At 46.9% G+C, this 11,977-nt stretch overlaps 1 protein-coding gene across 1 annotated transcript in view; it reads left to right on the top strand.

Annotated features, from left to right (window-relative positions):
* The first annotated feature begins 229 nt into the window (after positions 1 to 229).
* KLHDC4 (kelch domain containing 4) overlaps positions 230 to 11,977 on the top strand; it is a 29,110-nt gene continuing 17,362 nt past the window's right edge. Inside the window, exons 1-5 of the mRNA XM_014942563.1 lie at positions 230 to 449; positions 1,814 to 1,905; positions 2,918 to 2,996; positions 3,955 to 4,053; positions 7,097 to 7,233. Coding sequence (XP_014798049.1) covers positions 351 to 449; positions 1,814 to 1,905; positions 2,918 to 2,996; positions 3,955 to 4,053; positions 7,097 to 7,233 — 506 coding nt within the window. The 5' untranslated portion in view covers positions 230 to 350. The remainder of the gene's footprint in view (positions 450 to 1,813; positions 1,906 to 2,917; positions 2,997 to 3,954; positions 4,054 to 7,096; positions 7,234 to 11,977) is intronic.

The following is an 11,977-nucleotide window of genomic DNA, read 5'->3' as shown; positions in this document are numbered from 1 at the left end:
GGCGGTGACAGGGGATGTGTGGAGCCGTGTTAAGGCCTCTCCCCAGCCCGGCAGGGCTCATGGGGCCGAGCCTGGGCAGCCCCTGCTCGCAGCACACCCTCAGCCCCGGCCCGGAGGTATCAGCTGAGAAGAGAAACGGAGGGGAAGCGGCGGGCCAATGCCGGCCGCACCGAGTCCGCCGGGCCTGCGGAGGGCCCCCGCGGCCGCGCCGCTCTGGCAGGAGGCGGGCCGAGGCCTGGAAGCGCCGGGCCGGAGCAGGCGCCGGTACCCGCCCCGCGGTGGGCCTGGGGCGGCCAGCGCGGCGTGGCGAGCGCGGTGCTCCCCGCGCGGCCTAGCCCGGCCTTTCAGCCATGGGGAAGAAGGGGAAGCGGGAGAAGAAGGGGAAGGGGGCCGAGAAGACGGCGGCGAAGATGGAGAAGAAGGTGTCCCGCCGAGCCAAGAAGGAGGAGGTGAGGGGCGGGAGCGGGGGGCTTCTGTAGTCCCGGCCCGTGGGGCCTGGGCCTCCCCTGGGGCGTTGCGGCGCTCCTGTGTGCCCTCTGCGGGTCGCGGGGCGTTCTGTGAACCGGGGCCTGGAGGGGGAACCGGCGGTGGAGGCACAGGAGGCTGGAGGAGTGGGTTAGAGGTAGGGGTGTTGCAAGTTGGAGGGAGTGTGTCCAAACGGCTGTAACTTGGTTAAATCCCTTGGGTGCCCGCAGGTCAGGATGTGCAGGTGGAGGGGTTTGAGGTCAGTGCACATCTCCTAAAACTTCTAGGGTTGCTGTTAAGGCCGTCCTGGTGAAAAAGTGCTGGTGCTCACGCCTGCGGGTCAGCGTGTGGCAAAGGGAGCCATCAGGGCTTGTGTGCCAGGGCACTCAAGGGGAAAAGAGGATGAACCTTTTCCAGGAAGACTTTATCCATATTGCTGATAAGCTGGAGCAGTCTGTGACAGCAGGTGTAAAAGAAGGACAAAAAATGCAGTTTAAGAGTTCTTCTTGCTTTTTCATCTCCCCTTCAAATGAAAAAGTTTGTTTCTTGCTCTCCTAGAGTGGATGCTTCTATTTAGGCCTCAAAACAGCTGCCCATCCCTGGTCAAAACATGGTCTTACCAGCATAATGCAAAACTTAAAGACATGGAAGCTACCAGTGTACATGTATGCTGGCTGCAGGGAGAGCTGATGCCATGTGGCAAAGGCAAAATCCCTAGATTTTGGAAATCTTCTGCTTTGAGCACACCTTCAGAAAGGTTAACTGGAGGGAGGTGGTGAGCAACAGGGGTTGACTGTGGATCAGAAACTGCCCTTCACTACAGTCCCCTTCAGCCCTTTGAACTCAGTGTATCTGCAGTTTGGAGGCACATTTTATTTTTAATTGACAGAAACTGAAATGAATAAAAATATTTGCAGGTTTCTCTCCAGCTAAAATATGAGCTGGGAATAGAAAAGAGTTTCTAGTTCCATTTAGGCATTTTTCCATTGCAGACAAGAGGACTGGCTGGATTGTAGCATAGAGTTGCTCATCACTTTGCTAGGGCTTAAATGATTTTTATTTACTCACTGATTTGTGCAGTGTTTCTGCTGCAGGTATAGCAGGTGTGCACTAGATGCACTTTGCGTACTATTATTTTAGGACTCTTCTGAGCAAATTGTGTTTTAGGAGAGACCAATCCTTCAAGTATATGTGGAAGTACTCAGCATTCACTTCTAGTTGAATGAAGGGAACCTAAGCAGACAATTTTTTTTAAAAAGGGAAATTGTGAGGGTGAGTGCTGGTTTCATGTGGTCTGCAGGTGGCTCTGTGTGTGTCAAGGAACTCAAATCTGGCTTTCTATTTTCAGGAGGATCTTGAAGCCCTGATTGCAGAATTCCAGAGTTTAGATGCTAAAAAGACCCAAGTAATTGAGTCATCTTGCCCACCCCCATCACCCAGGTAAGAGACTGTATGATACTTTGCCTATCACACAGCAGTTGATGGTACTTTTAATGAAATTTATTTATGTAAAGTTGTCTCCTGAGAGTGGAAGTCACGATATTTGGCATAACTGATATCTGGAGTTATAGGGTATCCAGTATATTGAATCCCTGGCTAAAGGGACTAAAAGTGGGTTTTGGTGGGTTGTTTTTTTTGGACTTAAAATCTGCTTTTTAGTCATCCCATCAGCACAAAGCAGGGAAAGCAGGACTAGGTTATAGGACTTTGAAGAAAAATAGAAGTTAAGAGGAAGTTTTGCATTTGGACTAGAAAGCTGAAAGGACTTAATAGGCAAAAGGATGTTTCATAAGATAAAAGACACTTGATAAAGTGTTGCTTGGGGTCCACATGCTTTGAGGTTCTGTATTTCTGTTTCCCATGACTTGTTAAATTTCTGTGTGATACCTATTTTCCTCTCTGTGTAGTGGGACAGGTCAGCATGTTACTGTTAATCTCACAGGGGTGTTACAGGGGTCAGTTATTTCTTCCTTGGGAGTGGTAGGGACCTGTCTGTGCGTGGTGCAGAACACTTTGGTGGTGTGTAGATGGCAATTACCAGTGGTGACTGCAGAATAATGACGCAGATGACTTGAACCGAGACAGTCCAGTTCTACCCATAGTTACGTACCCTCATAAAACTAATTTTTGTTCTTGACACATCAGCATTAAAATTCAAAAGCTCACGTCAAAAAGTGTGTTAAATGACAGTGTAACGTGTGCTCCTAAAATAGGAGAAGACTTCAGACAGTGTCAAATTATTCTTGCTGGAAGTTTTTAGGAAGTTAATTTCTTTGAGAAGTTTTGAGCCCTGGGGTGGATATCACAGCCTAATAATTTGGCAGATGATGGAGAGACCTGTGTAGCTAGAGGGCAGAGGTGCTAGTGCTAGCTGAATTAAAGGCTGCAAGCTTCTGTGTTTTACAAGGCTCTTACACCTGTACTGTTTTGGCCATCCCTCTTTCTTTTGCAGGCTGAACGGCTCCCTCTCTCCCCACCCTGAGAAAGACGAGTTGATCCTATTTGGAGGTGAATATTTCAATGGCCAAAAAGTAATGTATACTTCCATTTTTTTCTTCTTTATTCTACCCTCTCCCTGCCTTTTACTGTAACTTGCATGAGTCTCATTTGAAGTGAAATTCAAGGCAGCAGTCATAAAATATGTATTTGTCCCTGAATGAGAGCAAAATAGCCTTTTAATTCTGCCGTGATACTGTCTCATGCCTGAACAGTTGACAGGAAGGAGACATGCTAGAACCCATTAAGAAGTCAGAGTGATTGTCTCAGCATCAATATTTCAGGGCTTCATAATCTCTCCAGACTTAATTGCAGCCATATCTGCCCCTCATTTTTGATAACTATTGAAGAATCTCTATCTCCTACTTTTCAAAACAAGATAGTTCTGCAGCTTGGCTGCTGGCAAGGCGTTGCCTGCCTTGGAGATGTGTGCATAAGAAATGTTTGCAAGTGGGCACTCTTGTTACTGAATTTGTGCAAGTTGCAAGTGTTTATTGTGCTCCCAGAGACAAACTTGTCTTTATGACCCTAAGAAGTTGTATGTGCTGTAGCTTGAAAACTCAAGGCTGCCAATGATATTTGGCTACCTTTTGATCACCCAATGTGATGTGCTAAACCAATTCTGCATGCTTCACTACCTTAAGCTGTTGCTGTCTCTGGAGTTGAGCAGCAGTTTGGGCAACTTTAATCTGCACATCTTCAACTTAAGTCCTGAAATCTCAAGCTATCACAGGCTTAACCAAGGGTTTGGGAAAGAACAGTCCAGTCCAGTGGTTTGCTCTGAAGAAGCTGCTGACTCCCAGTCTAGAGGAGGAGGTTCTTATCCTTCTTCCCTGCCCAGTGAGGCAGATGAGGTGTTGTTTTGCAAAGCTGGTGCTGTGCTCCTTCTCCCCCAGACTCAGAGATAGCCCTCAGGGGTGCCTGTACTTGGACAGACTGACCCTGTCGAATGGAGAGCTGTGGTCATGGATATTTTCTCTTCCTCTCTAACAGACATACCTGTATAACGAACTGTATATTTACAACATCCGGAAGAACAGCTGGTCTAAAGTAGAGATCCCCAACCCACCACCACGGCGATGTGCTCACCAGGTAAAGTACTGGGTGCCAGAGCAGCAGCTGGAATTGTTCCAATGCTGGGCTCAAAATGGATGGGAGTTGATTATTTTCCCCCACCCCCTGAGGGTTTCTGGCTTCTCTGCATTCTCTTTATAATGGGCTGCCAATGGTGTCACTTCACCTCTTGTGCTGAGGGGTCCTGTACAAGCCTGTCCAGGGTGCTTGTGCTTTCTGATCACTGGGTGGCCTCTGGAAATATTAAGTGTGGAATGAAGGTTTGAGGTTGTATCCGTTTGGTCAGCAGGACTCAAGGGGGAGACTATTTTTTGAAAATGAACTCTCTTTGCTGCATTACATACAGGGCAGCTCAATCATCTGTATTCCCAGGGTGGCACTGAATTTTCAAAATGCTGGTCAGGGTATAACTCTGAACTTGACCAAAGTGCTATGGATAGCAGAGTTGCTGCTCATGATTATTTTCTTAGTGCCCACAGGCCTACATCTATGGGCATTGCAGGTACTGCTGCTCGAGCAACGAGAAAGCCCCATTACTGTAGGATATCCAGTATAGCAGTTGGGCTTTGCCAAGTGTATACCAGCTGTACAACACTAGTGCTGACTGTGTGTCCTGCCTTTGGGTTGTGATTTTTATTTTTATTTCTCCTTGGCAAATGGGCTGTTATTCTTTTGTCTGCAAAGGCAATGAACAACGTTGTAAACATTTTCTCTGAGATACCATGACACTCCCCTAGAATTAACCTCTCTGGTGCCTGTGTCATGAAGGTCACGTTAAGGTTGTGATGATGGATTTGGCTTTGTTTACTTTAGCTGAATGCCTGCACATTAGAAACTGGACCAAAGACTTGTATTTTTTGCAGGTCTTTGGCCCTCGCGAGCTGTTTGATAGATTATCTTACCTGTCGCAGCGAGTGACTGGGTGACTGGTACATTTCAAAAGCTGCCATACAGGATGTGAATGTTACTTTCCTTCCCATGGCCAAAGCTCATTAGACCATGGTAAGATCCAGTACCCTGTTAGGTTTATATACCCTTGTTATGCTACGCCTAAATCTCAGTCCTGCTCGGAGTTGCATGTCCTCTGTTGAATTGAAAGCTTCTGACTTGAATTTTTGGTCTACCTTGTGGTGCTTAAAACAGAATTTGATTTCCCAGGTCGCATTCCACGGGGAGACTGTAAATTCAAGCACTCGTTTCCCCAGGTGAAGAGGAGGTTGTTTTGTGGGTGTGGAGTTGTGAGGTGCTTGTTGGGGTGTTGGTAGCCAGCAGGTGGCTGTCTAGCAGCTGAATGTGAGCTGAGCAGGCCTGCTGTGCACCGGGGAGCTGCGGCTGGCTTACAGCAGAAATAAAATGAGAAACCCATCTGAGGAGTCTTGCTTCCACAATAAGTTTTCTCTCTGATAATTATAGTCACACAGGAGACAGTTCAGCCTCATTAGTTGACTGGTTTGTTGTCTTCCTTGTGATTTTCTTTTTAATGCATATTCTGCGTTAGCTCAAGGGTAAACAGAAGCGTGTCCGTGGGTTTGTGTGTGTGTGTTTTCAGTCTTATTTGTCATCTCTGGTCTCTGACACACAATCCTCTGTTTGAGTTGCACCAGTTCAACAGAGCTGAGGTGAGAATAGCTATGGATGGGTGTTGTCAGTTTTTTTAAAGAAAAAGCTTGGCTATGTAATGAACTTCGAACCAGCTCTTCAAAAGGTCACATGCAAGTACAAACAGGCTGTTTTATGTACCCCCCCTTAAGCTTTTAAGCATTAGATACCTGTGAAAATCAAGAATGTATTCCCTTTGTTTAGGTAACCTCATGTTCCTACAAATCCTGCTTGCAAACACACCCTATATTTTCTGACATGTTTAATCGTTGCATGTACAGGCTGGTTTATGTCAGGGCATTGTCATGTGTCAGATATTAAAAATCTTCCTTGCTGTTTGCTGGGAAGATAGGTAGGTAATGAAGCCCTTCTGAAGAAAGAGGTCATTATACCAATGTTGATCTATGATGGGTACCCTGGAAAAAACACTTGTGGCAGAATTTGTTTATAATGTAAACAACCCAAGAGGTCAAGGAAGAAATTTGCACAGTCACATAGTTTCTTCTCTGGGATTCCTTTCTTCTTCCTTAGTCCATACGCAGCTAATTTTAATGAAGTAGAGTCTTACTCTCCCCCTGCTTCTAACTGTCAGCTTGCATCGCAACAGTGTTTTGGTGCCACTCTGTGCAAAAACCCCAAACCAAACAACACCCTTTGATACTCTCCTCTCTGGTACTTGCCCTGTTCAAAGCAGTAGCAGTCGCTCTTGTCCAAATACCACACATTTCCTTCTGTGTTTGGGTGTGGGGTTTTTTTGGTTGTTTTATTTTTTCCTTCAGAGGGAGCAGTACTGCTTTTCAGGTCTTGGGAAGCGTCAAGTTTGGACTTGTGTTCCAGCTTGGCTTCTGTAGCTTTGTTGTTTTATAATCTATGAAAACTGGAAAGGGCAATTGTGCCCTGTTAATGGCCTTTTTCAAAAGCCCTTTGCCTGCATTATGCTGCCTGCCCAGTGCTGGGCTCCTGGCTGTGTCTTGGAGGCAGGGAGTGCCCCTGTTTCTCCCACGGCTTAGAGTTCATCAGCCCCAGTATGTCTTCTGCAGGATGCTATTTATGTGACTAAAGGATGTGTGAAATGTCGCTGAGTTTTAGCTGTGGAGAGGTTTCCTTTTGGTGAACGGATAAATTTGAAAAAATGTTGTTAAACTAAATCCCAAGATGCTTCCTAGGGAACTTTTAATTTGTAGAACAGGAACTCAAGATGCTAGGAGGTGGGAAGAGCCCAGTTCCTTGGCTATCTTTCCTTTGTTCTAGGGAAGGTGTGCTAAGCAATCAGTAACTTTCATTTAAAATTCCCCTTCCTTCATCCCCAGAGAGCTGCTGTTGTCAAGCAAGGCAGCAGCAACCACTGTCACTTGTCTGCTCTCTGGTATTTGGAGACAGCTGCACATTTGACTGACAAATTTCACCTGTCTCTGGTTTCTGAACCCTTATCTGATCCAGCTCTTCCTTCTTCTCCTGGCAGGCAGCAGTGGTGCCCACAGCTGGCGGGCAGCTGTGGGTATTTGGCGGGGAGTTTGCATCTCCCAATGGAGAACAGTTCTATCATTACAAGGATCTCTGGGTCCTGCATTTGGCCACCAAGACCTGGGAGCAGATCAAGTAAGTGATGAGCCATCTTGTTTAGACTTTGCTTTTGCCAGGAAAGGCTGGACCAGGAGATCCTCGAGGTCCCTTCCGACCTGGTGTTCTATGATGTTCTGAAGTCAGTGATGTTGACCTCATGAGGAACTGTACCAGTATGATCTGAGTTTGATTCCCGGTGTAGTGCTGTGATTTCCCAGCTGTCTGCTTATCTCTCCCTTGAGTACAGAGGTGCCCATCCTAGAAATGCTGGAGAGAACAGCCTCTAGAATCATAGAATGGTTGGAGTTGGAAGGAACCTTAAAGATCATCTGGTTCCAAGCCCCCTGCCCTGGGCAGGGGCACCTCCCACAAGAGCAGGTTGCTCAAAGCCCCATCCAGCCTGGCCTTGAACACCTCCAGGGATGGGGCATGCACAACTTCTCTGGGCAACCTGATCCAGTCTCTCACCACCCTCACAGTAAAGAATTTCTTCCTAGTATCTAATCTAAATCTCCCTTCTTTCAGTTTAAAACCATTACCCCTCATCACTGCACTCCCTGACAGAGTCCCTCCCCATCTCTTCTGTAGGTACTCGAAGGTGTTTTAAGGTCTCCCCGGAGCTTTCTCTTTTCCAGACTGAACAGTCCCAACTCTTTCAGCCTGTCTGCGTAGGAGAGGTGCTTCAGCCTCATCATTTTCGTGGCCCTCTGCTGGACCCGTTCCAACAGGTCCAGAAAGAAGTGGAAATGGGAGATGTGTTCCAAGTTTATCGAGACCAAAGCTCTTTAATTTAATACATGATTTTTGGAGCATGAGAGTCCTTGGGTGTTACTTAAGGAAAGAGTGTCATGAACAGCCCTCTGTCATCCCACCCATGGTAGGTGTAGAAGTCCAACTTCAAAACAGTACTTATTGGTCCATTTACCTGGGCTCCTCCTGGCTTGGCTGTTACAAGACCAGTACAAGGATCTCCCAATATTGCCATTGCTTGAGTAGACAGCTTGTACTTAGAAGAGCCAACTGGCATTTGCTGTGATAAGATTCCTTGTGATAAACAAGCCAATAATTAAGACCTGTCAAAGTAAATAGATGCCAAAAGCCCTGGTAGTTTTTGACATGAGTTAAGATGTCTAGATAATCTTTTGTGGATCTGGCCTCAAGCCCTCTGCTGATGTTTCCTTAACCTTTGGTTTCTCAGTTTTGCCACTCATTTATATTTGCATGGGAGCAGAAGAGGTTTGGTGGGTCATCCAGTGGACTGAGCAGCAGGAGATGGGGCTTTGGTTCTGATTTAGGCTTTCTCTTGGACTGTTGGATTGTCCTGACTGGGAGTAGTCAGAGCGTAGCTGTGAGTGGGCTGAAACTCCGGTGCAGCTGACTCTTGAGGTGGTGCTGGGGCAAGCAGCAGCTTTTGAACACTTCCTCATCTGTTCTTTGACCTGTCGAGCTTCTGGTTGTGAGCTCCAAGTCCTTCCTTCAGGTAGGAAGCCCTAAATCTGCCTGAGTTGAGCACTTTTCACCCCGCTTACAGGGTGTGGGTGCCTGTTGGCTGTGTCTGTCTCTTGCACAGTAATTGAGAGGGTGGAGATGGATACCCTGGCTTTGCCATGGCACATGCCTGAGGCCACACAGTGAGTCAACGTGCCTGTCTGGTTTTGTCCCCCTCCCTGCAAACTGGGAGCATTGGTATTGCCTGGCAAGCGGGAAGTCTGGAGGTGTAGTTTGACTAGTGTTAATGTAGCACTGAAGGGACTCTGACATGGAAGGTGCAGGGGAGCATAGAGGGCCAAAGTACAAAAATCCCAAGGAGTAAAGAAAAATAAATCCCAAGAAGCCTAAAACAGGCTGGGTTAGAAGGATACTTCACAGCACAGGATCCCACCAGCTGACTGCTCTCTGAGAATCGTCCTTTTGAGTTGCTCTGGGAGGCTGAGAGAAAACAGTTTAATTTGTAAGCGGCTGATTCCTGTCCATCAGTGTGGTTCTTGGCTCCAGACCTGGCAGTGTTAATCTAATAACAGCTGTAATTTGTCATGTTCCAGGAAGCCAGGTTTTACTCTAGTGAGACCTGCTTGTCTTTGACAAGTGGGGGTGAGAGAAACCTTCCGAAATGATGGAGGGCTCTTTAAGAGGTGCAAGGATTAAAAAGACCTGTCACTGTGCAGCTGATCTGCCTATTGTTGTTAGGCAGAAGCTGACGTAAGGACTGTGACTGCACCCCTCCCAGCTCCCCCAAAATAACTTCTGATTCCCTTGCTCAATCTCAGCCAAATATAAAGGGGATGAACTCAAATGCGTTACGTCCCTACCGGTTTCATGTAAGCGGGCGGTGGGGAGGAAGTGATGCTCGCCATAGAGTCCCTGCTGAGAGAAAGGGTTGACATTTCAGCCAAACTCTTGGTTGAAAAAATTCCTCACCGGAGAGCAGCGTTAATACCCAGCTGCAGGGAGAGCGAGGGCGGGAGATTGTTTTTTGTGAGCCATCAGAGAATCCAGATGAGGCTTCGTTAGCTCCACCACTGATGGCGCAAATTGTTCTCTCGTGGCTTTGCAGATTCGTTGCTGTAGAACTGATTTAGGGTTTTCCACTCCCAAAACAAATGCTGCAGTACCTGACCTGCCAGGGAAGAGTAGATGAGGTGGTTATGAGGCTCTGCTCATCCTGCATCTTATCCCATGTGGGAGAGCAGCCCTGGGGATGCTGCGTGTAATTTACGCTGCAGAAGCACCTATTCCCTCCCTGGAGCTGAGCATGAAGTTTGCATGTGCTGCCAGTTACAGGACGTCCCCAGCAGTCCCAGCCCCTAAAACCATGGCAAGAGATGTTGCTGTGATGGGTTGTGACAGTTAGTGGGCAGGGAGCTGGACTGGTGAGAGGAGTTCCTCGTTCCACCTGGGAAGCAAATTCTGGGTACCACGCTCTTCGAGCCACCCAGAGCTACCCTCCATCCCCAGGTGTTGGCTGTCACATGTCACCTTGGCTGCCATGCTACAGTGAGAGGATGCATTTGGAGACATTGATACTTCATTGTTTCTTAGAAGATAAAAGGATAGATGTTTTCTAAGTGAGCATCATAAATTATAGGGGTGAACGTGCCCTTTCTCTCTCCCTGCTCCATGTGGGGTCTACTCCATTTGTTTGGGTGCATGTCTGTCTTTCAGCCTTGCTGGAATTTTGAAAGCGCCTGTGCCCTGGTCCCAGTGTTTGAGTAAAACCAAGTGCATCTCCTCCCCATCCTTGGGCAGAGCTCCAAGAGCTGCATTAATGAGGCATCTGGTGGAGGAGGCTGGGAGGGGATGTCTTTGTTTTAATGCTAACCTGACTGAGTATGAAAATCAAGTTTCTGCTGCCTCTTTGCTTTTCCATATGGTATCTTGATTACAATCTGCTTGGAAAGGGGAAAAGGAAAGGGCAAAGATGATTGAGTTGTACGTGGGATTTTTTTCCTACTTGTTTTAACACTCTGACCATAACGTGTGCTGCATTTCCTTTACTTCAGCATCTTGCTTTTCTTGCCAGGGAAACCCCACTGCTGCTGTCCATTTTCCCATAGTTTCTCATTTCTGTCTGAATTCAAGCACTGGCTTATTTTGGATTGCTATTAACCAGCTGGGATGACTGGTGACAGTGGAGGTCAGCCTGGGGCCTACTGGTGTTAGGAGAGTGAATGTGTTTGGGAAGACTAAATGGAGGGGGCAGATTGTGTGGGTCTGTTGGGGTCATGGTGGGGCACCAGCCCTGAGACAACAAGCCTTCATATAGCAGGCCAAGCAATAATTCCATGTGTCCAATGGGGTAGCAGTGTTACCTGAATAAATGCCTGGTGATAGACATACGAGGTACAAAGTGGTGTCGACTAAACTCAGTTGGTTTTGGAAGACTTCAGTTTAGTGCAGATGATAGAGTAACATAATTATTCAATAAGAAATACCTGGACAAGAGAGACAGTGTTTCTGTTCCACATGGAAGAATCACATGTGCTGTGTTTCAGGTGGGTTTGAATGTTTTGGTTTGCATGGATTCAATAGCTGAGATGACCCTGCTTGTGATCTGAACTTGCAGTTCTAGGAAATCTAGTTATTCCAGCCCCACAGCTTAGATTTTGGACAATTATGTTGTCCTTCCTGGCCACAGACCATCTTGGTGCTGTAAGAGGCTTGACTGTAGAGCACTTTTGAAGAGAAAAACTTGAATACCTTATCCCTGTGAATAACGTCCCTGTGCTGTCTGCAAAGGCTGCTGGGGAAGTGGATCTCCATTATCTCCTAGCACAGAGCACAGTGGTGCCAGTCTGCTTGACAGACTTAAAAATAGCTATATTTAGCTGTATTTACTTGCATTTTGCATGCACAAAGATGATCCAAACACAACAAATCCCAGCCCGTTAGAAGACTTGCCAGCAACTGACTTTGACTTATTGGAACCACCTTACACATGTGCGATGCACAAGGTTGCCTCAGTGCATGAACTTTTGGTTACTCTGCCTTAGAGCTAAGCAATATTTTAACCTAATTGCCTCATTCCTTCCTAGAGAGAACGTTCTTACTCAGCTCTGTGTGGCCCAGTGCATTCCCTCAAAGAGAGACAGGGAGCATCACGCTTTGAGGTTGTGCTTGGGAACTGGCAGATCGCTCCTCTGGGTGGTTCTTTGTCTTGCTTTTGGGCCTGTATAGCTCCCTTCCCTTTAATACTGGAATGTTAATGATACTTCCCATAATAATTTTGTGAAATGTGGTGCTATAAATATTTCAGGATAGTGTTTCACAAGTATGTGTAACA

This window comes from Calidris pugnax, unplaced genomic scaffold, assembly GCF_001431845.1.
Source record: "Calidris pugnax isolate Ruff unplaced genomic scaffold, ASM143184v1 scaffold28, whole genome shotgun sequence".
NCBI lineage: Eukaryota > Metazoa > Chordata > Aves > Charadriiformes > Scolopacidae > Calidris > Calidris pugnax.
This window is presented reverse-complemented; position numbering and strand designations above follow the sequence as displayed.